The sequence below is a fragment of the Neodiprion virginianus genome, chromosome 2, assembly GCF_021901495.1.
Source record: "Neodiprion virginianus isolate iyNeoVirg1 chromosome 2, iyNeoVirg1.1, whole genome shotgun sequence".
Lineage (NCBI taxonomy): Eukaryota > Metazoa > Arthropoda > Insecta > Hymenoptera > Diprionidae > Neodiprion > Neodiprion virginianus.
The window spans coordinates 29,170,979-29,197,189 of NC_060878.1; the positions used below are offsets into that span (position 1 = coordinate 29,170,979).

General features: G+C 39.0%; 2 protein-coding genes across 14 annotated transcripts; one reads left to right on the top strand and one right to left on the bottom strand.

Annotated features, from left to right (window-relative positions):
- Positions 1-141: 141 nt before the first annotated feature.
- Positions 142-21,868, top strand: LOC124298426 (serine/threonine-protein kinase SMG1). 4 transcript variants are annotated; one of them, XM_046750401.1, is made up of 16 exons: positions 142-626; positions 763-1,069; positions 1,158-1,381; positions 1,509-1,761; positions 1,909-2,038; positions 2,700-4,047; positions 4,144-4,300; positions 4,383-4,911; positions 5,058-5,245; positions 5,370-9,215; positions 9,300-9,573; positions 15,738-16,000; positions 16,354-16,630; positions 17,253-19,134; positions 19,214-20,161; positions 20,323-21,868. In XM_046750401.1, the coding sequence occupies exons 2-16, from the start codon at positions 816-818 to the stop codon at positions 20,505-20,507; spliced, it is 10,758 nt and encodes a 3,585-aa protein (XP_046606357.1). In that variant the 5' UTR covers positions 142-626; positions 763-815; the 3' UTR covers positions 20,508-21,868. The 4 variants fall into 4 exon arrangements, with proteins under 4 accessions (XP_046606357.1, XP_046606358.1, XP_046606359.1 ...); XM_046750402.1 differs by having other exon boundaries at positions 142-244; XM_046750403.1 differs by having other exon boundaries at positions 142-244; positions 779-1,069.
- Positions 9,613-25,338, bottom strand: LOC124298429 (D(2)-like dopamine receptor). Of its 10 annotated transcripts, XM_046750417.1 has the most exons (6): positions 15,133-15,385; positions 13,762-13,945; positions 13,239-13,436; positions 12,919-13,015; positions 12,608-12,767; positions 9,613-10,213 (listed from the first exon to the last, which is right to left on the bottom strand). In XM_046750417.1, exons 3-6 carry the CDS (start codon positions 13,339-13,341, stop codon positions 9,812-9,814), a joined length of 762 nt encoding a protein of 253 aa, XP_046606373.1. In that variant the 5' UTR covers positions 13,342-13,436; positions 13,762-13,945; positions 15,133-15,385; the 3' UTR covers positions 9,613-9,811. The 10 variants fall into 10 exon arrangements, with proteins under 10 accessions (XP_046606373.1, XP_046606368.1, XP_046606371.1 ...); XM_046750412.1 differs by lacking the exon at positions 15,133-15,385 and adding an exon at positions 25,183-25,338 and having other exon boundaries at positions 12,919-13,436; XM_046750415.1 differs by lacking the exon at positions 15,133-15,385 and adding an exon at positions 15,649-15,684 and having other exon boundaries at positions 12,919-13,436.
- Positions 25,339-26,211: the final 873 nt, after the last annotated feature.

The window sequence follows — 26,211 nt, forward strand, 5'->3', positions numbered from 1 at the left end:
CAAGCTTCTGTCGAAAGCACACATGCGCACGTCTTCCTACAACTGCGGAAACAGGCAGATAGTGGTCTGCCGCCAGAGCCATGCACGCACCACGTGACGACCATAACGTGAACTTGCGACAGAATGCTACCTGGGATGCTGAAAAAGTTGAAACAAGTTTAAAGAAAGACGCGAAGTCAGCGTTTAGTGCTTTAGTGTCGCGAGCGCGATAAAACCGTGGTCGCGACTCGAGAGTGACTTATACGTGAGTATAGCCGTTATGGCGTAGTACACCAATAGCTCTTTGACCAATAATTTGTACACTCTTGGGTGTTAAATTGGCGTCAGTATCATATTGTGCGCTTGTGTTACGCCGTTTACGACTGATCGATTGCACAACATCTGTAATAATAAATTTTATTAAAAAGAGAAAGACTATAAAAAATATATAGAATCAAGGTGCCAGAACATACAAGTTTCAGCATCGCAAACAACGCTCGGTTCACGAGATAAGTCTCGATATATCGGTCTTTTGGTTCGTGCTCGACCTGCAAGGCCCACGGACAACAGGGGCCGTTGCTACTTGCACCAACAACTTCATCGTTTCTTTGAACGCACGCGTCCAATGTCTATCACTGGAGTGCGCTGCAAGTGATTTGGAGATAATTAGACAAGCTGTGACTGGCAATCTGCTCCAGTCGCCGCTCTCGATCACGTCCAACCCCAATATCTAATGTTCTCTAATCCTATTCAAATATACTAAGGGCTGTAAATATTACCCAGAGGTTGCGTCGTTCAGGTCTATGGGTCATGCCGACCAACGGTAGAGTGATGTGATGAATAGCTGTGGTAACGCGAACGCTAGCACCAAGCTACGTGGAGCCAAAGTCACAACTGAGCTACGGGAAGAGCACGTAGGAAACTCTGACAGTAATAACGAAGAAAAAGGGGACGGAGACGGTGACAACAATACTCTTCCTGGTTATAGTGCTGGTGACTCGATTAATCAACGCCAAGCTCTCTTCATCTGCCAGAGAAACTCAACTTTGGGATATTCTTCTGATCGAGCCATCACCAGGTTTAAATCAAGGCACGTATATCAGAGAAGAATGTGATAGCCTTTTAATAAACTGCTTTGTCTCAGGTATCAAGTAACATATGCGACATGTGTATTTCAGAACCAGCAGTGGAGCACGAAATGAGTATCGAATGGCTCGTGGCGGAAGTACAGGAGAGCGAGGTAGAGGCGGATCGAGGGGTAGAGCGTTTAAGAAAACCCCTTCCGATCGAGAATCAAACTCTGTGGCTGGGTACCATCCTGTGTCTAGATCCAAGTTTCAAGAACCGCTGAAAAACCAAGATAACTCACCAAATAAATATTACGATGATAAACGAGGAAATGGTAAGTTACATTTAGATCAGTCAATTGAATAAGCGATGTCCACCCTATTTTGTCATAATATTTACTTAGTTTTAGTTTGGGTCAATAGCTACAACATGACTAAAAGCTATGGTGATTATGTTTTTAGAAGATTCGAGAATATCTAAATTGCTTAGGCGTTTATGTCGTGAGGATGACTACGACAATTTCATGGGACTTTGTAAGCAACTGCGAGAGGTGATGGTGGCCCCAGAGAACCAGAGATACGTACGCCGAAGCATGGATTTGATCTGCGAAAGCCTTCTAGACACTCTACACTCCGGTCCAGGCTTAGAGGCAAAACAACAGGCAGCAAGATGCCTGGGTCGGGTTGGATACGTTGTTGATCAAGACTTTAAACGGTGGGCCTTCAGTTTCTCAGTTACTACTGGCAATTAATTCAATGTATCTGCAACAATTACTGCTCAAAAATGATCGACAAAGCCCAAAGGTTTTTTCGAAAAGGGGGGACTGGTTGAAACTCTGATGTGAGCAAAAATTATTTTTAGATACATGGAATGGGTGTTCAATAAGTATTCCCTAGAGAGAAATGACGATGTCAAGTGTCTTCTCATCAAGTCTTTCGTTGAAACGTTCAAACTGGATGCCCAAGCACCTAAGCTGAAGGAATTTTCCGTAGTAAGTACAAGCGTAATGTTACATGATGTATGATCTTCATAAAAATTGTGAAACCGCACAATCAACTATGAATTTAATAAGATAAAAATTTCAAAGGCGATTCAAAAGTATCAATAGTGGTTTTGTAAGTTTATTAGAGTCGCGAAAGACTGCGAAAACTGGGAATAGTCGGGAAATTTCGTCAATTACGTAAAGTATGAGAATTGCGTCATTCCTCTGAAAAAAAAACATGCTCTTTACTTGTTTTTATTCTCTTAATCATTTAGCTTTGTAATACGCGTTGTAAATTCAGGTAAACTTGTTGTTAATAATATTCAATTTGCATATTTAATATAAAAGCCACTCAATGTTTCGTAAATGCTTGTAGCAAAAGGTTAGACAATACTCAAATTTTTGGCAGACATAGTCAGGAAATTTTGTTCCAACAAAACTCTTGCCACCTTTATTACTAATGGAAAGTTAGACATGTCTTAGAGTTGCTTTGCAATGTAAATTAATATTTATACTCTCAATTTTAAAGCCTCCTAATTTCGTCACTGTCAAATATTGAGTACTTAGAACCACTTTGATTTCTGTATGAAAAATCTGAAATTATAATAAATGTTCTACATAAGTACATGAATTTTATTCCTGCAGTACTTACTTGATTGTATCATTTTAGCCCATGATGTCAGAGCTCCAGTCAACCCTGGAGAATGTTGATAGACCCGATCTGTTGACTGCTACTGTGGACGCGATCCTTCTACTCACTGAATCCTATCCAGAAACGTTTTCCAACCACTTTCGTGACACTGTTGACATCCTTGTTGGTTGGCACATTGACTCAACACAGCAAAAACAAGTAGTTGCATACGCCAGTCGAAGCTTACAAAAACTGCGCAATTTTTGGATCGGTGATCTCGAGTTCAGTTTGACACTGTTGGGTCAATTTTTAGAAGATATGGAAAGCTATGACGAAGAACTAACCTTACCAGGATCGGGTACAAGTTCCCCTGGAGGTGATGTATCGCCTAGTCCTCGGGAATGTATTCTCAGAATAACTTCGTTGATATCTGTCTTTAATACAGTAACTAAAAGCATATCCGATCACCTGAACCCGAATTTCACGCCGAGTGTTCAGTGGTCTTTTTTAACGGATTCTCTATCAAAAATGCTAAGAACTGTTGTTAAGGCTGTGGAGCTCGATGACGGGAATGAAGCATGGGTTAATAACTTGGGACTCACCCGAGAAAATACTGAAAGTTTAACACGGTCAATGAGAAGCATGAACCTATCACAAAAAAACATTGAAATACTTCTGAGGAACCTTGGTAGAGATGATATTAATGAAGAAAGTCTTGTTAAAATGATCAAGTCGCTAAATGTTGGTAAAAGAAACGATAGAAAAAATTCTAAGATAAGTTCGGAGAAGGAAATATTATCAATGGAGAAGGAACAGTCGTTGATAAACCTTTTAAAGTCTACGGATTTAAAGGGAAAAAAGATCCAAGATTTATCAGTGGAAAAAGAGGAGTTAATTGTTATTGCCAACGAATGTGCGTTTCTCCTCCTTGGATATCTTCAAAGTCGTGTAACAAAGAATCACGATCTTTTATACAAATTCATAGATTTGCAATTGGAAAAGGTCAACACATTCTGGGATGACACCATCGTCTCGACACTTAACATAATTGGCAAAGTGATCAAAGAAGTTTCTGCGAACCTGCCGTTAGAATTGGTCCACAAACTGCTTGGTCAGACCTCTGTTCTTTTACAGCTGAGGTTTAGAAACTCTATACCAATCCAAAATGCAAGTCTCGGCGTTTATCGCAGCCTTTTAAGTCTCAAAAATATTCCTCTGCTTCAAGAAGCATACAGATACATATTAGCTGATCTTGAAACCGCTTACAAATTGATTGTGGGTAATGCTAATGATTTGGTAGTGGAAAATCCTTTATTTGACGTAAAATATAAGAGAAAAGACAGTGAGCTTGTTGTTATATTCCTACTTCGTGCTCTGTCTGATATTGGTGAGTCAAATAACAGTAACAGTCTATTGATAGTCAACTGGGCTTCACACGTCTGAATCACATTGGCGCAACAACCCATTAATCAAAATTTTCCAGCAAATGCGAGTAATTCTATAATCGGTATGTGGGCCTTGAAACCGAGCATTTTGGAACTCTTGGCCATCCGTCTACGGCCATATGATGATGCGTTGGCTATGGGAAGTCCACTACTCCAATACACAGTGCTTTATTTACTCTACGCGCACTGCTCAAGGTAAGTTGAGAGAATACAAGCAAGTTGCTATCTATTGTCAATGTCCATTTACTTTTTGACATCCTAAGTATATTATTTTCAGATACAACCACTTTGTTTCAAGTTCTGTATTGATATCTGGTACGAACACAAACCGACCAAAAGACATATTTCCTGGAACATTAGATGTGCCTACTACATCGCCAACAAGTGGCCATCTTTCTATTATTCTTCATCTAATTGCAAAGACTTTCAAGAGCACAACTTCAAATAAAGTGTTGCTCCTTCTGGCTAATTGGACGCAGGAGATTTTTATACAGGCTGAAAATTATATTGGAATTTTAAACAAGACTGAGGAGTGTTACAATATTTTAACAAGCCTTATATGTTGTGGGTACACAACGAATCATGATATTAGTCTGGCCGTAGGCAAAAATTTTGAAGTCCTCACAAGTGTGAAAAATATATTTTGGCCAGAACAAATTTACCTTGATCTCATAGACTTGGCTATTTTACATCTTACATCGCACAATCCGAATGTTCATCGAAAATATGCTCAACTATTGATGAACCTTCCACTTGATATAGTTATTCCAAAATTAAATCGAGCCTGCTTGGTGTCAGAGACAAAGGTGCGTTAAAAACAAAATGTACATACCTTTATATTTTTTTCAGACCGGAAAATATTTAGCACACCATGTTACCATCAAATGTACATAATACCTATAGAAGTTTTTTTTTTTCACATGGAAATGCTGAATTTTCTATAAAATTCCAGAAATCTCAGACCATCAATAGGTACACTGTGAAATCCTTGGTATTATCACAGCGGTTACACATGCGAGGTAACAGTAACGGCGAGATGCAGGCACAACATTTCCGTACTTTCATGGCTTATCTACTACAAGAATATCACCTTGATGCCACAGCACTTTCTGAAGTATTCACATTGTGTTGGCCATCTGTGTAAGGTTCTCCATTTTAAGACTAAGCAATAGCACAGCCTAATGTTTGAATATTTTTCCATGAGATGACGTTCATCAGTATTCGAAATAGTGCATTTTCTATTTTTTTTTTCTCACATTCACAGGCACGAGAACGAAGCAATTGAAAAAATTTACGAAATGGCATTAGCCAATCGAAGTTTCTTACTATTTTGGGGTGGTTTCGAAGCTGCCCAGCATTGTGTTGGTAACAAGCTTCGCACTCCGCTTGGAAAACCTCAGGAAACATTTACCACCATTGAGGGGGCGTTGAAAACACTAGCCCGTGAAATATCTTGCCATACAGAAGTAACAAGAAAAGATGAGCGTGGGCTTGAGTACTCCCTGCACGAACATAATCGTGTCAGGTTACTGATAGAGTTTCTTGAACACTTGGAACGAGTAATCCATAACGCAAGTGAGGGTTGTGCACTGGCATTGCTACCACTTTCTAAACCAGTACGAACTTTCTTCCACACAAACAAATCAACATGTCGAGAGTGGTTAAATCGCATACGGTTGGCCTTATGTGTTGTGTCTCTTCATGCTGGCATGGCTGCGAACGTGCTAAGGAATGGACAAAGGCTAATGGAGGATATTTCAAACTCTGAAAATGCTCAGGGCACTGAGTTTGAGAGAGCAGTTCTGTGCACAACCAAGGCTATGGTGAAGCTTGGTGAAGCTGAGGCGCTTCAGGGATTGTACGTCTACACTAAGGATAAGGAAAAGAAGTTCACTTGGTTGAAGGCTGCAACCGATCAAGCTGCGAGTCGATATGAGGCTGCAATTGATGGCTATAAAAATATATTGGTGGAGCAGAGTTGCTGGTGGTCCAGCCAATCTGACAATGAAACCACCAATACTGCACCAAAGATTGACAGAGATGTCCAAGTGGCTGCATTTTGCTTTGAACAGCTAACAAAGTGCTATCGAGCTGTGAGTGATTGGAGTGAATTGGAGGCTTGGAAGGTTCAGGAGAGCGAAGTTCTCAAGAATCCAGCTAATGCTGTTCTCGATAAACAGATATTTGAGAATGTCGTACCACAACAAGCAAGGAGCCTGCACAAATTCGAAGAAAACGAAAATATCTTGATTGAAGAGCTCTCAGATTGGACGCTTCTGGACAAAGAGGCTAAAACAAATTGGAGCTGTACCAAGACAATCATCGAATGTACCAATACGCTAACCAACATTGCAATAAGGATTCAGAATGATGTATTTGAGGATCACCATAATGAAGATATAGAGAATTGTCGCAAAGTTGCAGAAAAAACTGTGAGTGAAAGTCTCCGAAGTCTGCCTGCCGAATATCTGAGTGATGCCTTAATGGTCCAGTATTCTGCAGCTGGTCTTACTGCTCTTATTTCAGGGAAGAATGTCAACGCCTTTGAATTATACCGGGCAGATAAAATAAATTACCTTGATTCAAATATCCTCACACAAGTTTTATGGTGGTCAGACTACTTTGCGAGAGCAGGCCGCACTTGTTGCACGGAATTGGCTAGTCTACGTTTGAACGTGGTTAGGAATGCAAGAAAAGAGTGTAATTTTAATCTGGCTAAACGTGAAATCGTGAAATATTTCAAGGGGGATTACGAATTTCTTGATGTGAATGGAAAGATAAATGTTACTTTTGATGATCTAACTACGAATATATTAAATGGTCCAATACACGTGAAGTGGTCAAAAAACAATGTCAGGGCGTTCAAAGAGGTAGCTAAAATATTATTTTCAATGGAAAGTGGCGAGAATGCCATAAGAATATGCAGTGGGACTGCCCTCGGAATATCACAAGCAATAGTCAACGGGGAGCAGTGTGTTGGACTCCGGGAAATGGGGACGAAACTCTTGTTGACTCTGGGTAAGTGGATCCAGCAGGATGATACAAAGATTAACAGTAATACACAGCTTGAGGAATTGTTGAAATTCGAGGCAGTTCATAATGACGGTTTGATGGATAATTTGTTTGGTGAAACTAAAGATCTAATACCCATCTCTGACATGATCGTCGGCAAGCTAGCACAGCTTGGCGTCAACCAGTGCCCAGATCTACCTAAGGCTTGGTGCAAATTTGCCGCATGGTGTTACAAATGGGGGCGCAAAATTGTCGACAACTCCAATTCTGGCCAGTTGGTGGATACAGATCGAGCCAACATACGCTCCCTCCTACCCCTTGGAACAACAGATGTTGACGTGAATATGATATTTTCAATACTTAGTCAAAACAAAACGATCCCAGAGGATGAGGGTGACATCGATACAAGCGATGTGAACACGTCAGAGATGATTGAGAATCAATTGCGGAACGTTGCGGTACTTAGCAATGTCAGCCTTGAACATCTTGGAAAGTTGGTCGAGATATGGCGGCAAGCGCAGAGAAGAGTCTACTCTTACTATGAACTTTCGGCTAACGCGTATTTCAAATACTTAGAATTGGCAAGCTGCGAGCCTAATGGATGTGCCCTCATCACTGCCACACTAAGAATTCTTCGTCTTGTAGTCAAACATGCTCTTGAACTTCAAGGTGTCCTGGAGTCAGGATTATCCAGCACACCTACCTGCCCATGGAAAGAAATCATTCCCCAATTGTTCTCACGGCTCAGTCATCCAGAAGCGTACGTACGAACTCGAGTTGCCGAGTTACTGTGCCGAGTTGCTGAACATTCCCCACATCTTATAACATTTCCTGCAGTGGTAGGTGCAGTATCAGGGGACAGGTATGAAACAACGATAGCGCCAACGGATCCGCTCACAGCGGAAATGGAATCAGCAACGACTGCGATGAACGCAGCAACTTCGTCACTAACAGAATTAGACTTCATTGAAGATGAGCGCTATGGCAGTAATGATGAAGGTCAAAACATCTTGAACTCGTGCTTTATGCCGATGGTTGATTGTCTGTCAAAAAAGATTCCAGACACTATTAATCAGGTACAAGTATTGGTTAAGGAACTGAGAAGGATAACGCTCCTCTGGGATGAGTTGTGGCTTGCAACACTGGTTCAGCACCATGCAGAGATAACAAGAAGGTTTGCCCAACTGGAAATTGAGATCCGTAAAGTAAGGGAAAACGCGTCGTTACCAACCGACGAGAAAGAACAGCTAATCGCTGAAAAACACCGTATCATTCTCAAACCAATTATATTCGTACTAGAAAATTTGTTGGCGATTACATCTGTACCACCTGAAACCCCACACGAAAGATATTTTCAGAATAAGTTTGGTGAGCACATCGACGAAGTCATGAAGAAGCTTATGAATCCAAAGAATCCTGGTAAACCACAAGATGCAGGTCTATCATTAAAACAATTGCAAGCTAAGTTTACGCAAAAGGCCCACAAACGAGGTGCTTATTCTTTGAAGATGACAGATATAAGCCCAGTTTTGGCAAATCTCAAGGATACGGGTATCCCAATGCCTGGTGTATTATCAGTTGATAACAAAGTAGTAACTATCAAGTCAGTAGACATTAATGTGCAAATACTACCAACGAAAACGAAGCCAAAAAAGCTTATATTTCATGGGTCAGATGGCCATGTATACACATACCTTTTTAAGGGCCTAGAAGATCTACATCTTGACGAGCGCATCATGCAATTTTTGGGTATTGCAAACACAATGATGTCAAAGAATAATGACACCAAACGAATATACCGGGCTCGCCACTATTCTGTTATACCCTTAGGACCTAGGTCAGGACTCATACAGTGGGTCGATGGTGTGACACCGCTTTTTGCCCTTTACAAACGATGGCAACAACGAGATAGCGTGATCTCTGGTAAAGGAGCTGCTGGTGCTGTGATGAGACCCTCCGAGTTGTTTTATAATAAGTTAGCTCCGCTTCTAAAAGAAAGAGGTGTTGCTCTGGACAACAGGAAAGAGTGGCCACTGCCAGTATTAAAACAAGTCCTAGCAGAGCTGATGGCAGAAACTCCGAAAGATTTGTTGGCTAAGTAAGCAGTTATTGATATGGTGTTATAACAATACAAGAATCGTCTACACCATAATTTTTTTTGAAATAATTATTTTCACCTCAGGGAAATATGGTGCAACAGCATAAATCCTGGCAGCTGGTGGCAGGCGACAAAAAATTACTCATACTCGGTTGCCGTGATGTCAATAATCGGCTATATAATTGGGCTGGGTGATAGGCACTTGGACAATGTGTTGGTAGACCTGAATACCGGTGAAGTTGTTCACATTGATTACAACGTTTGCTTCGAGAAAGGAAAAACTCTTCGAGTGCCAGAAAAGGTTCCGTTCAGGATGACTCCTAACATCAAGACTGCGCTTGGAGTTACAGGGGTTGAGGTGAGTGACTGAGAGATGTGTTACTCTTAAGTAGATACATATTTGTTAGGTGTTATATTTTAACACTGATAATCATCAGTGTACCTTGTCATTTTGGCCTTTATGTCCCACTTCAGGGCGTAGATAGGATTACCATGAGCTATCAAACTTTGTGTTTAATTATGGTGATTGGTGATAAATTTCAGTAAATATCCAGCCGAATAGATTTTCTTAAAAAAGTTATTCGGTAACAGGTAATTTATACAGTTGTCATCGTTGCCGTTTCTTCCATTTCGAAAGAGTAATTGCCACATATTGTTTTAATTCCGTGGTTTTCCACGGCCTGAATCGCAGGATCGACACCGCCTAATTCCTTCTTCCTAAGTTCCTTCTGTTTACTCAAGTAGTTCTTCAAGCTTGAATTAAACTCGTTGCAGTTTGGTGATTCAAAATGTAACAACTTGTTGAATGCCTTTCGAAAATTTGCATTTTTCCATGCATAAATAATCGGATTCATCCCACTGTTCGCCATTGCTAGAGAAAACGTTGCTTTGTACAATGTTGGTGATGCTTTGTTCTGCCACTCATAAGCCCGCGTACAGGCCACTATCAGGTATGGTAGCCAACATACTGAAAAACATCCCAGGACGAGCAAAACTACCTAAAATTATTATTATCATAAAGATTCGTGAATACAAGTATTTACAAATACTGTAAATTATTTACTTTAGGGTAATATGCATTAGGAAATACATATGGGCCATTCTACGTGAAATCGGACAATATTTCAAGGAAGAATTTTTAATTTGCTTATTTTTTTTATTACAATATGCCTATTGCAAGTAGGATTTCTGATTTTTTCAAAATTTTTGTCCCAATTTGTACTTCAGTTATAATTTTTTTTAAATTTTCTGGTTCACCTTTTTTCATGAATTTGATGCCAAGTATCATTATGGGCCTATCTTATATAGTGATGCCGTATTTATAAAATTAGACTTTACCAATTCAAAATTTAATTTAATTTATATATTGATTTAATTAAATGTAGATATAAATAATTTATATCATTGTAATGGGAGATTGGCTCATATTGATAATTCCACACAATGATCCTTCATAATATCCCTATAATTCATAATGATACTTGGCTTAAAATTTATGAAGTAACTATCACTTTTCAGGCTGTTTGTTGCAATGAAATAAAACATGACCATGATTTCAAAAAAAAGTTTGCTTTGATTCAAAAATCAAATAAGTTAATGATTTTAAAGAGATATAATACTTTTAAATTTTATTTTTTTATTGAATTTGTAATTCAAGACGAGAAAAACGTGTTTTGAAGTTTATCAATATCTTTTTTATTTCTTGAGTTCCATCCATCTGAAAAGTTAAACCAGGAAATTTTTTACAATTCCATGACTGATGAACAAATTGAGATATAAATGTCGAAAGAATCAGGAATGCTCAGCTTAAAAGGCAGATTGAAATAAAAAGAATTAAGCAAATCAAAAATTCAATTTCAAAATGTCCGATTCCATGTGTACCGAGAGAAAAAATATGGTACATGCATGGTTGTGTAGGACATCAACCCTTGATTGCTGGTTTTGACTTACCCAAGATATGGTTGTTTTTATCAATTTTATGGTCACGATGACATTTCTAACGGTATGTTTTCACCCTGAGTGACGGGTTGAGGACAATTTTCAGCATATATGGTGAAATATGGTTTAAATTAATATGGATATGGTGAAAAGTGTCCTCAACCCGTTACTTGTATTTTTTTCTCAGTGTGGAAAGCCCCATAGGTATGTAGGTACACATTGTGAAGCGTGAGATGACGATATTGATAAGTCCTGATTGAAGGGACGTAACTCGCATCACGTTTCAAAGGATATATGTTAGACAGCCGGATATAAATGACATAATTCGTTCGAATTAAGCACTAATGCCGAGCTACGAGCTATCAAATGTACACAGTTAAGAATTACTACAGGTGTAACTAAAAGGTGTTTTGCAAATGTGTTATGGTACAGGGTGGTTGTTTTTAATCACCCCAGGCAAATATGTCAGAAACCGAAAGAGATGCAAGAGGAAATCTTGTACAAAACTTGTATGGTTTCTAGGGGAAGTTGATGCTGATATTGTCGACTTGTGGAATGTGTCATTTTAAAGATTTTGCAGTAACTTCTGATTTTGGATGGGGAACACGTACTTTGCATATAAGCAGCTGATAGTGAGAACAAATGCGAATTCAGAGACGTGGAAAAAGATTCTTGTTTCTTTGAAAATTTAAGATGATCATTTTTTTCAAGTTTTTTTTCCATCTCAGCTTCTGCAAATATCTATTGTCCCTCACCCTCATTGAAAAATTTTGATTACGATTATAAATTATGATCACAATCCTTTAACCACGGATGCAAAACAATGAATCAGTGTGAAACTTGAGATAAAAGAAAACGGTATTTCAAAAAAATAGAAAAAATAATAATTTCACGTCTTTGAATTCGTCTTTGATCTCTCTAGTAGCTGCTAATTCCAAAATACGTGTCCCCTATCTAAAATCAGACATTACTAGCAAAATCTCAAAAATGCTGCACTCATAAGAAGAGGACCGTTTCTACAGAAAAATTATTTAAACAAGTTCAGAATCATTCGTTTGAAAACTGCATTCACGTGATTTGTGGTTATCTTAAATGTTAGAATAAGTAACGCTATTTCCGTAACCACAACACGCAATCCTTTCATAAGAACGTTTTTGTCGAAATAATCTCCGTAGGAACAAATTCTGTAGAACCGATATCTGCAGAAACAACGCCCGCTCTTTCTGGCAAAATTAAATCCGACCACACTATATTGACTTGAAACCTCTCATGTCCGATATTTCATTCGCAAACACTGGAATTCACGGATTCATTTCTGGTACCACAGGTCAAGGAATCTTTCATTTCATAATCAAGTCTTGTTAGATGGAACATGCCGGTAGTATATGATTCATACAGAGAGGGTGTGATTCACAGCGGATGAACATAAACAAGTTTTGTTGTTGTTGTTTTACCTGGACGCTCTTCCAATCGCTCGCTGAGTCGTTGTACAAAGTGTTGCCTCTTAATCTTCGAGCATGAGTGCTAGCCTCCCTCCAAATCCGCCAGTATATTATGAACATTGCAATCCACGTAAGGAAGAGCATTGGTGTCAGTACAGCAACCGTGTAATATCTATAAAAACAATAAGCAAAAATCCACTAAACCGTTACAGTTCCAAATCTGACGCTTACTTATAAGTTTCGCAAATTTACTCGACCACGAAACGATGGGCGTATGATTCGCGTGGAATCTTTCCACAATACAGTGAAATTAATTATGGTACCTGGGTAGGATAGTGTCCATCTCGCAAATTGCACCGGCGTTGTCAAAGCAATTCCAGTATGTTGGTATGGTTGAAATACCAATCGCTGTTATCCAACCTATAGTTATGATTGTGTAAACCACCCGCCTCGTCATGTATCTCGTGTACTTCATGGGGTGGACGATTGATATGTATCTGTCTACCGCAATAGCGATCAAGTTGTATATGCTCGCGGAACATGCGAGGGTTATGAAAACAAATCTTGCGATGCAGGCAACTTTCACATGGCTCAAATGGTCTAGAACGTAAAATGCGAGGTGGTAAGGCAGCGATAGACCTACCAGAAAATCGGAAATTGCCAAGCTCAGAACAAAATAGTTCGATGTTACGTTCCTCAGACGTCGGCTCAGCCTGATCGCTAGTATCGTTAGGACGTTCCCACATATTATCATCACGAAGAGCAAACCATCTATTATTGACCAGACCATGTGGCTACTGAATGACATGCATGTAGCCGTCCTTTGCCGTCTCTGTTACACCTGCGAAAAAATTCTCGTACATTTCGTTCGTTTCAATATTTGAAATATTAATATCATTGCATCAATACTATTTGTGTTACGGTTGATGTTGTGATTACTTGTTACGGTGTTTGTTGTTTTTATCACATTATTCACGGAAAGTGAATTTTGATTCGTATACATAATTGGATATTACGTTGTTCATTGAAATCGAGCCAACGATACACGACGATTCCATTTTTAAGCACAATAATGATATATATTATAAATATACATACGAATGAACAAAGGATTTTCATCAAACTGTTAGCACATTGATTATTTGGTAATTATTCGACTTATTTACATTTGCCGTCAAACGATATAAATTCACTGGGCGCACGTGCAGGTCCTTAAGATCACACACAACTCCTTCTTCGTGCACGCTACCACCGAAGATAATCCCGAAGTGTAAATTTTCTTTCGACTATTAGCTGGATGCTAATCCCAAGGTAAATGCCTCCAAGCAACACAGTTTCTGGATAGAACGCCTGTAAAACGGAATAAAACATACACAAAACACAGAATGACATACTGTTACGAAGAAATCATATATCATTATAACCATATTCATTCATCGCCACCTGAAGTTATTGCATATACTTGCTACAAGAATCACAAAAATTTGCAGATTTTGTATTTTATGTTACCACTTGTTCGTAATGGGCCACATTTTCAAAAGGTATTTGTGAGTACGGTTTCAGAAACTTCAAAACTCGACAAATCAGTATCTTCAAACTTTGCCAGCGCGGCAATGACAACCTTTGGCATAAGAGAATTGGCGTCGTGGTTTGAATTCCCGATCAGATGCTCATAATTTTATGTATATTCCATTTTTAATTACCATTCATTTATTTATTCAATCATTGATTTCCCGTTTGCCGAAAATTTGAAGTTAATAACAATGTCAAACATTAATGAGGCCCATCGGGCGATGAACCAGCCGTAGGTTTTCGACCGAATTTTCGTAATATTTATTCGAGATTCAGTTTGTTTTCAAGGAAAGTCTTTGTGGATTACGAAATGCAAGTTTTGTAGTAAACGTTTTTGAAATATAATAATCAGATTTTCACGAACATCTGGTTTGGTTTAAGCCAAACGTCGCGTTCATCGAAATGACACTGGTGTATGTAAATTGCATAACAGTTTCAACTGTTCTTCGTCAAGTCGAAAACCGTTACGGATACTAGAAATATTTGCACGCGTGACGAAGAAAAGAGGTATATTCTGAAATGTTGCAATCAATATTTGGTGAACGATGGGTTAACGGTTATCAGTTGATGTGTTTGCGTAAAAATGTTTTGGCACGAACCAACAACGACCCGATAAGAACCACCTCCCCTTTCAAGCGCTATAATGAATATCTACTACAAATGCTGGCACTTGCATCGTTAACGACAATGCAATTATTATGTGTCATAACATTATACGCGTATACATTTTTGCGTATTGCAAAATGCGAGGTTCAATATCGTTATCCTCACGTTTTTTGTCACCACCTCTACCTTCCTCGAAACAACCGATGATCAAATAAATGCATTATACGTTAGTGCAACCCTTAGCTCTAAAATTATTTTACTTCGTTTCAGAAATATAACTAATTCTTGTAATGAATGAAATTATTCCGATAATTTTCATGCTTTATATACAATCGGAATTACACATTATACACACATACAAGATATTACATGTGTTAGATATTTACGCCGGGAGTGTATAGTTGAGATGTGAAACCATTTATGTACTTGTGTGCGAACCACGGTGCGAATTGAGAAAGTTAAAACTGTGTAATTGTTGTAGTTTTTATCAACTCAATTGGTCTTGCCGTTTCTTTTCACTTCCGTTTGTCTCTGTATTCAAAATACTGTCCTAAAAAAGCACCTTCTCCCTGAGAGCGACTGCAACAAACTAGTCGGGGTTATAGTCCGTTACCTGGAGCATCACCCTGCGATATAATACAGCGAGCGATTTAACGTTTCATCCCTACCACCACCTGTCCGATTCTCACCTAAATACCAGATTACAAATCCGATCAATCTGTGTAGTGTACTACACAACAACGGTTTGTGGATAGTAAACGGGCTCGTGATCACGAAAAGTGTTAAAAAAAAACTATTGCGGAAATTGGTACTTGTCAGTGCATTTTCCGACGTTCGGCTTCTCGGAGTCTGAAATAGCGTTATTATTTTCTCACTTTGTTTTTCTGATTCTGATCAAATTATTCTAATTGAGCGAATGGATGGTCCCGAAAGCGTAATAATGTTCCGCTACGCTCTTGTCCAGGGTATATTCAGGCTCGCGTGCGAACACACGCTTCGTGTAATGCGACGTGGGCGTGAGACCCTGCTTACGCTCCTTGAAGCGTTCGTTTACGATCCTCTGGTGGATTGGAGAGCCGGTGCAGAGACAAGCATCGCAAGTTACGGTGCATGTCAAGCACGAGCTAGGTGCACTGGCATAGGGAGAAAGCAGTTGGAAAAAGAGATGACTACGGCGATGTTTACTGTAAGAGCGGCCGAGATGCGCGCAGAATGGACTGCTAACAGGTCAGTCCACAAAACAGATCCTAATCTTGTTATTTAACTACTTCATAGTTAACCCCCTGGTGGGAATAACATTATTCTAATAATGCCGCGTAAGTTTTTTCGGTTATAATTGGAGTACATCCATTACGACAACAGTTTGCACGATCATACGCAATGACGCGAGTAAATAGTCAGCATTTTGCTAGATCTTAAGATTCATGTTGCAATGAAGTTTGCGCCCGAATTTGCTCAACGTTAGTCATAAAATTACGAGCTTGACTATAAATACAATAATAAAAAATAATTACTTATATGAATATCACTCATGTGGTTGTAATGTCTAATTTTGGAATTTGATACTGTTATGGACTCAGGGATGAGCTTGTGGCGGTGTTTCCACTGCTGCGACGGCATCTTACTCACTGGATCGAGACAACCGCGGCATCACGAGAATGCCAAGACCTACTACAGGACAGGCACCAAGAATTAGCATTGGTGAAGGAGGCTCAGGCCATGGGACGCACCCACGCTCTCTATTCGGTTGTCAAGAGATACGCCGCATTCAAGCGGGCAAGGGATGCCCGCGACCGGGCGAAGTCTGGTTTGGTCGAGAAAATCGAGGAGTGTGGAAAGCACATTAACATGCACAATGTGCGTTTAATAAATTTTTCATTACTCTGATTTTTCAAATTGTTTTGTATCATATTGCGTTCAAATACATCCTGTACGTATTTTATATTCTAAAAATTTAACGGGAAACTTAGGTGAAATTGTGAAAATTATTACTAGAAATCGTAAAAAAAAATCCTTTCAGCAATTTTTAGATCATGGTAGTGTGTAGGCTTTGAAACAAAGTTTCAACCTCTTGCAATGAAAGTGCACGAGCGAGGAATTTTTTTCAGCTGTGGTCAGAATCTTCTTAAAAAGTTTCCTTGGGCATAAATGTCCATCGTAGGAGGTTGAAACTTTTTTTCAATGCATATAATATTAACATAAAAATTCCTCAACGGATTTTTATACGACTTTTTTTAATCTTGTAAGGATTAAAAAACCGATTTTCGTTTAAAATTTCAAACAAGTTTCCCCTTAAGTAAGTATGAATGAAATTCAGTCAGTAGAGAAAGTAATAATATTTAGTTCTAAATAATGACGAGAATATATAATTTTCTTAGTTTCGAAAAGCGATTACATTTTGTTGAGAGGATACCTGGATTTTTACTGAATGCAGGAGTCCAACACCTTGTATAACATGTGTTTGTATACTTGTTATTAGATTGCTTTGAGTGCAGTTCGGGGTCCTCAACTTGGACAGTGGCTAGCGGAGGTTGGAGTCCCAACAACCCCTGAGGACCATCTCGTCTTCGATCTTGTGAAGGAATTTCTACAGAACGCTGGCCAAAGTCAAATGATTATTCACTGCGAACAATCCGAAAATGAACTGGCTCAGTTAGCTACCCAACAATCGCTACTGATACGGAACTGTCTTGACCTTCTCAGTCAATATTCAGCTATATGTAGCCTCTACCCCATAAGTATAATGTCGCGTCACAGGTCTGTCGCCTATCATGCGTGGTCTAACACATTGTTATCTACCCGTTCAGTCGAGGTCTGCCACGAGGTAATGTCACAGTTTGAAGCCAGCTTTGCCCCAATAACAGCAAACAATCCCCAAGTACAGCACATTGTGACGTTTTCATATCAGTTACAATCAGTTCTCAGTAATGCAAACGAGAGGTTCAAAAAAGCATGTGAACGAATGGTGGTTGAAGAATTACCTGGTGTATTGGGTATTGTAGAGAAAGCCTATACTGATTCAAAACTACAGGTTGGTGCGTTTCTGAGACGTGAAAAGGGGGCAGATAAGGCTCTGGAGTGCGTAAATATAACAGCTCTGTGCGCATTAAATAAAAGATATCTTATGATGGAGGGCGCGGCTAAATGCGCTGGCGACTGCCTGGTGGATCTTACATCCAGAGAGGGTGATTGGTTTCTGGATGAGATGTGTTTGATGTCCTCGCTTGTTGCCGAACTGGTAACACTCATCCCTGATTCCCACAAATCCAATAACGATCCAAAAATTCCGCTAATACTCAAATGTCTGCAGAGTGCTGATTCCATATACCGAGGTTTACAGGAGTTGAACTATAATTTTCATACCATCATTTTACCTGAGGCAATGAAGACAGTTGTTACAGAGGAACCAACTGTTATGGTAATGGTCAGTGAAATAGAGGATGTTGTATCTACCAGTCTTCCGACTGCAGAAATACTCGCCCAGCTCGAGATGCATCTCAGGTTTACTGTTATGGAAATGGAGAGTCCACATGCTGGTATCCGTGACTTGGTTGCCAGTATACGGCAAAGATTTGATACCCTACTTTCACGACCAGCAGAGCTCCGCGACCCAAATCAAGAAGAGAGCTTGACTCCTGGTCAGATGCTACTGATGGGCTTCAATGGTTTGTTTGAGAAATTGCAGATGGAGGGAAATGCTTTGGTCGCTACCCTTAGTACACTGAATATTCCCACTAGCTGGAAAAAGATCGATCAAATAAGAGAAGCAAAGGAAATGGCCTCACCAATATTCAATGATGCGGCACGCCAAGTTATCGAAGATATCTTTTTGATAAAACGACTTCAGACTATACGCGAGTTTTTCGCGATGTGCCGTGACACTGGAGCCGCTTTCAAGGGTGGTCCCGCTAATGTATTTGATGACGAAAGATTGAACAAACCTGTTAGAACATTTACAGCCGATTACGTTTCGAGGCAGTTACTCGGTGTTACGACGCAAACCTTGGCTATTGCTTTGTGTTATTTGCTACAGCGCATGGGACTCAACGTAACGACTGAAATAGAACAGAGAGATATTGGCGCTGAGAGCAAGGTATCACTTGAAGAACTCTGTCGTAAAATTGTTGACTTATCGTTGAAGAGAGGTCTTTTTACGGGCTCAGTCTTAGCGCAGGCCAGTGCTTCTAGTAGCTCCCTTGAGAGTTCTTGGAGGAAAAAGCAGAGTGTGAGATTAGCAAGACAGGCAGTGGATGTCGCACGAGCATCAGTTCAAAGAATCCAATTGCATTTGACTGCCCATCATTGGCTCCATGAGGATAGTATCATAGTCGGTTCAACAATAAATCCTATGGGACCTCTAAGTGAGTTTTGACTTCTTGTTCCAATCACAATCATTAACTTACATAACCAGAACTCATGGAACTTATTTTATCCTTTCAGATCGTCCAACTTTCATGCTAGATATGCGAAAAACCGCTGCAGCATTGTCGAATCTACAATCCCGGGTATGTGAGGCAAGGGAACAACAACAGAATTTGGTATCAAGTGCAGGACAGCGCCTTAAATGGGCAGCAGGTGCAAATCCGGCACTGGGTGAAGTAATGGCTGCATTTGACAATGCAGTGGCAACGTCATGGGATAAACTTACCCGCCAGCATAACTTAGCTGCAGTGGTTGTGAACACCTCTAACTCTATACTTCACTATGAAGCTCTCAGAACAAGAACGTCAGAGAGTGTTTCGAATGATTCCAATTTTATGACATTGATCAAGAATTGGGAAAAGAGTTGCGTGTTAACAGCTAATTTAACGACAGGTGTTACACCAATGGAAGAGAGTTTAATAGAATTATTGCACTTGGATGGGAACGTCGATGCTAGCTGGCTGAGGCAGGCAGAGAAGCTAATTTCAGAAGTGATTGTGGAAACTCAGAAAAAATTGCAGGAAAAACAAGAATTACTGTATGCAGCACATGATTCACTCAGGGAACAGGTATTACGTCTACAAAGTGTAATTGGTCAACACCACAGGCTAATGATGGATGTGAGAGGCTTGTTGAAGACAATGGCAAAACAAGAGAATATTCCCGGACTGCGCGACTATCTTATGAGTTATCGTTCATTTACTGAAAGAATTTCATCAGCAGTTAAAGATCTTGAATCTGATGGACTCGACCCACTGAATGCTTTTTCCATACGAGAAGAATTAGAGCAATTGGAGGTGCAAACACCGTCTCTTTATGACGAACTTCTCAACTTTGCGAACTCAACCAAACTGACTGACAAGGAAGTACCGTTTAACAAGAAGGCAAAACTGGTGAGACAGGACAGTGTATGCTTCAGTCCCAGAAAAGGAGTTCCGTTGGCTAGAGATCCTACAACTGGCAAAGGTTTGTTCTAATTGTCATGGCTCCATTGTCACGTAGTATATATAACATTTCTACATTTCAAAATTCACATATTATATTCGTATATGTAGTTTGTCAAATTTCTTGCTGTTTCATTTGATGTGTCTGTTCGAAATTGTAATGAAGTCTTCACACTTTCGCAGCTGTGCAAGAGAGAAACGCATATGCCCTGAACGTGTGGCGCAGAGTTCGCATGAAACTTGAGGGGCGTGACGCAAACCCGTCACGACGGTACACACCGGCCGAGCAGGTAGAGTATGTGATTCGGGAGGCCCAAAGCTCGGAGAACCTGGCTCTACTGTACGAGGGCTGGACACCGTGGGTCTGAGGCGTATAGGAGCCGGCGCGTATGCGCCGCTGGTTCTACTCTCGACTCGCGTGGTACATCAAGATGTACCCCCCCACCCAAAATCAAACGGTCACCTCCTGATCTGGTGGCCATGGCTAACTGGCAACTTCTCTTACAACCATGGGAGTACCATCGTCCATCGTGAAATACGGTACCAGATTGAACCGTGCTTCCGAAATCGAAATATCTCGCAAGCTAATTAAACACATCCATGAGTACGGATTCTATAGTTATCTCAAAATAACATGCACATTACCGCAATTCACAAGATACCAATTGTCTTGATTTAGCCATTCTCCGTTTATAATGTATTTTGTTTCTTTCCTAAATCGAAGGCAGAGTGCTAGTTGAGAAAGCATCAGGATCATTCATATGTAGGTTGCAGTATATCATTCCGAAACGGTTCAGATTTAAAAGCAGCGTGCTTATTATTGGCATAAATTTTACTGATATGAACAATATAATATGACACAGGCCTTTATTTTATTTTATGCTGTAATGTGATACCTGTATATGAAGTAAAAGTAATACTATTTTGACCATCTATATTGTCAATTTCGATTCGTCAGCCTTGCTAACAGTTAGGCTCGAATTTAAAAATATATAACTTTATAAACATTTTGGTGTATAGCAGTCACAGCCGATTAAGTTGCCACATGGCTTTAATCAATTACGCGCCATTCTATTGTGTGCATGTCAACGAAGAATCCTAATTTTTGAGATAGCAGTAGAATCCGTAAGGTGTTTACATTAGTAAAGTAGTTATGGGGCGTATGGATAGGAACCACTCGAGCAGAATGCTGAAATGATTCCACGACAGCCAGCATTGAATATTATGGGTCTATCTTATATTCGTCGCGGACATCGCGTATTTTATTACCAAAGTACGAATTCAGTGTATTTTGTACTTTGTTTCTGATATGCGGGTACCTTGGTTGCTGGGTTTGCGCGGTAAAGAACTGTACTATATTTCACATTTTCGTGAGACCGAGTGAAGGATCGTGTAGTTCATACATGAAACAATATCACATATAGCAATCATTAATGTGGTCTACTCTCCGTTGAATATGAAAATAATGAAATGATTTCAAAACTGACACAGTTATCATAGCAAAATTGCATTCTTAGCGATTGAATCGGCAACCAAGGTTCACATATCCACTTTCGGAGATCAGAGTCCGTCTCGCAAATGTAAAGGCGTCTGACATCTGTGTACCTGCAGGTACTCCAAGAAATAATACAATAACTTGGAAAAATCTTGTGTCTAATTTATATTCATCAAGTCTTTACACCTGTACTGGAATTATATTAAAATTATAATCTATTTCTCAACATTTAAATTCAGTCCATTGCGTTAACATTATTTTCTAAGTAGAATTAGTTACCCGCCCTGTTGACTCGTTTTTCGTCTACAACTCCTGGCGGCACGTGTCTGTGGCCTCTAAATCTTGTGACTCGGACTATGTCCATAGATATGTAAGATTGTAGCAAACTAATCTTAATTTTATTTTCTTATTAGCTGCTCAAGCGGAATAATTGCATTACTTTTGCACCATTTTAAACCTTTTCAACTGTGTACATGACTATGAAATCTTCAGTTGATCGTTTTCAGCATTTAGTAGTTAGTTACACTCAATATACTTCCTACTACGTATGACTCGATGTATGAACAATGACACAGTTTCAAAATTTCGAACCATATCTCCGAGATTCACTTGATTCATTTGTTGGCAAAGTGTTTCACACAGTAACTGCTATGAACTGATAATAGCTACGTGCATCCTGTCACTTCTTTCCTGCTCCTTACTTTCGATTATTATAATTTTTTTTCTCATATAATTTTTTTATAACACCTGTTATTTCAGACATCAATCCTGATTTTTTTCATTCACATGCATCAACTTAGAAACGAATGAATAATACTTGTCTGATTCTGATACAATAATTGTCAATAAATATAAATATATGTGAACGACATGTTTTTTTGTAAATACCTACACACAGTCATTCCCGTCCTTATTTTTGAAAGTATTTCCAATTACAATAATTGAAAATATCACAGACAATCTCTTACATGACAACACAGCTCTGCTAAATGATTCCGTCCCTGCATAAAAAATGTAGGGGTGCTAAACCTTACATTGTTTGAGACGAGTCCCTACCCCTGCTTTCGTCGAAAAAAGGTTAACAGACAGCGCGTATCTCTCATTTTTTTAATCCTCATAATTGTCATTAATTATGAGGTTAATGACTTCCAAATTATCATTTGATCATTACAGATAGAATATATTTTTTTTTTTAGGCGCATAGGTCTTTAAGTTATGTTAGGAAACTTGTTTGTCTTTGATCGTAATTATATGTAAGTTTTGTTTTCACAATATTTCCACTATGCACGCTATAAGTAAATAAAGTGATGCTTACTTGTACGTGTGTAAATTTTACTCGATGGTAATTTGTATCCATGGAGTCCTTATGAATCTATTTGCCGGAATTGCAACGATCATGTTGGAAAAGGTCGATGAGCTTTCGTAGCGAGAATTGCATGAAATCGTTTCAACAGCTTCTATATGAGGATGATATTTAAATACAAGCCGTGATCGTCTTTTAACTTGCCGTTTTTTAACATTCCGAAAATGTAAAGTTCAGTTTTCTCAAGGTCGCTACGACTTGAGGTCTCCAGAATCTATCCAGTAATTATCAGATTAACGGCGGGATAGGCGTAAGTGCAACCAATTGATTTCATATCCGATAAAATCGATGCGCTTCTTCTTAACTTGGAACTTATTAGATTTTGGATCTGTTCGGGCCAGTAGCTTTCGAGTTATTCGAATGACAAAATTTAAAATAACATTCAAATGATTTGTTCTCAATCAACGCGGCTCTTCTGTACTTGAAACTGATTAGAATATAGATTTAGACGGTCTGGTAGTGTTCGAATTATTGAAATAACGGAGTGAAAAAAACAATATTTTATTGAATAATTTCTTTTACGCGTCAAGTACATACATAGATACACTTCCAATATTATTATGTTTCAGTGTTGGCCAGTGGTTGCTGTACATATGTTGGCCGAAAGTCTATATTGCGCATGTATTGCCGCTATGACATTACCCGCGAATTCGACTAGCCCGGTGATCCATTATGAATGCGAATTTGCCGTTCGTCAAGGTGAAACTTTGGACTCGACCAAAATGATGTATCGAATACAATATTTACATATAAATTTTGAGAGAAACACTGCAGTAGACAACTCAAGTTTTGTTTAAAGAGTAGAAAATGGTCAATCAACAAAAAAAAAGATCTAATTCCAAGCAATATTAATCGCACGGTCACTTAACTTCACACAATTATCATTTTTTTCACTTCATTGTTTTCAATATCTTAATAATACCATGTAGCTAATATTACCTACTCTCAATATTCGACGTAATTCTGGAAAGGGGACAAAGTGGAAATTGAAGTTTTTATACTATGTCTTCATACGGCTGTCACTTTTGCATAAGCCGTACGTATACATTTGATTTGTGCACCATCGGTTCTACTTTTCGACGAATTCTTTAAGACGAATGAATTTGCTTAATATTTTTCAAAACAAGATTTACATTTTAATAGCATATTCGATGGTCAACACGTTGACCTATATTAAGTCTCTGTACAAGCACTTTTCCGTACGCGACGAATAAACCAATCGCATCATTCGTACACAATAATACTCAAAACACCTAAACTAATGTTGGTAACAGAATTAAGTTACGTCGGAAATACTTATTGGGATGCATTGAAAATACGAACTGAAGTAATTCCGATGTAACTTATGTTACCAACATCGAGATCAATTTCTGCTACAATCCTCATAATTGTCAATAGACCCTTGATAGGTCTTGCAAAAATCGAATTGGGACGTGCCATGAAAATTGCTGATCGGGAAAATATTTTGCCTTAAAAAAGATACTCTTTCAAGCCACTTGAGGTGAGATACTTCTCCGATCAGAAATTTTACACAATTCAATTCGATTTTAACATAATTTATCTTCATTGATGATGCCGGAAATCATAGCATAAATCGCTTGAAATGTTGATGAAAAAAGTTTCATCGGGAATACAAAAGATTTGATTAGCTGGAACAAACAAAAGGTTTGGTTAGCTGAGACAGACAAAATGTTTAGTTAACTGAAACAGACAAAAGGTTTGGTTAGCTGGAACAGTCAAAAGGTGTGATTAGGTGACTGAAACAGTTCAAAAGTTTGGTTAGCTCAAAAAGACGAAAGCCTAGGTTTCATTAACTGAAGAAAAAACAAAAATTTTGATTAGCTGAAACAGACAAAAGATTTGACTACCTAAAACAGACGATGGTACGATCAGTACAATGACAAAAGTGCGTGTACCGACAAAAACTATGTTGAGCTCAACGTCAACATGCGCAAATACCGTTTCCTACTCTATCATTTCTGTGATTGTACAAAAATTATACATTTTTCGAATCAAACTTAATTTTCTACCTGGAATTACTGAAGTGAATATTTTGTTTAAGTGAAGATACAATATTTTTCGGGATGCTTGTAACAAAAAATTAGTTCGTCGCCTTCAAACAAAAGACAATACAATCACTAAAAAATACTTTTGTACACCTCAGATATGTTTTATAAATACTTACGACAAGATTCTTCACTATCACTGTACACTCCGCGATTTTTATCCCCGTGAATTGACCGCCGGCTTGCGAATACTGCGCTTTCTCTCACAATCAGAACCACACAGTATCAAGACAAATTTTTCAAGACAAGACAATTTAAATTTGAAAACATTGTTGGTGAGAAAATCGATTGGGAAGCTGAAGGTTTAATTAACACATCGAGAGTGCTGTACTTTTCACATACCGTTAAGCAATTGCTAAGCAAAAGGCATGATCGATCGATTTCTTAAATATAAGTCTTTCACTTTTTCCTGACTTTTTCAGTTAAAAAATTCAAATTGCTATTTCCGAAAAAGTTACGTGCAACTTTGTGAAAGTATGAAAATCACGAAAAAACATGTTTAATGTCCCCGAGTGAGTGCTAAAAAGGTCGTAGTAAATTTTGCAAAGAACGGTAACGAAGCTGATTCTTTCTATTTTCAAATGCAACCTGCAACCTTTCTCTACGCCTCGTCGGAAACGACTGACGCCGCACTGCGCTGGGAAGCAATTCTTGATCGGTCGGAAATGCCATACGAGTTGCGGACAACGCTGTCAGACGTTCGAAAAATTGCCGAAATTTTCTGACGACTTCCAGCCGAATGAAATGTGTTAACCGAAGATATATTAAGTCATTCCTGAGGGTCCAATTAGTGGAAAGAGTCTTGCAAAAACGATTTTGGGACGAAAGTTTTCCGAGCTCTGAAAATCGCAAACAAAGGAAGGCTAACCCCTTTGGATTGTTTGAGCCGAAATTTGGCCGATTTTGAAAAATACTTAAATGTATTCTGTGATGCATTATATGGACGTAATTTTGCGAAAAGAATTGGTTGCGCTCAGTTCGAATACACCATCAGCTATTTCATCTCGCTTCTTCATTTTCTCCATTTTTTCCAATTTTTTCACGCTTCCTAGATTTTTGAATTCTTTGAGCAAAAATGTAATTGAGATCCACTGACCTAACCACGTCGGTTTCGACGCGCGGCATTTTGCCGTTGCGTCGGTACCCAT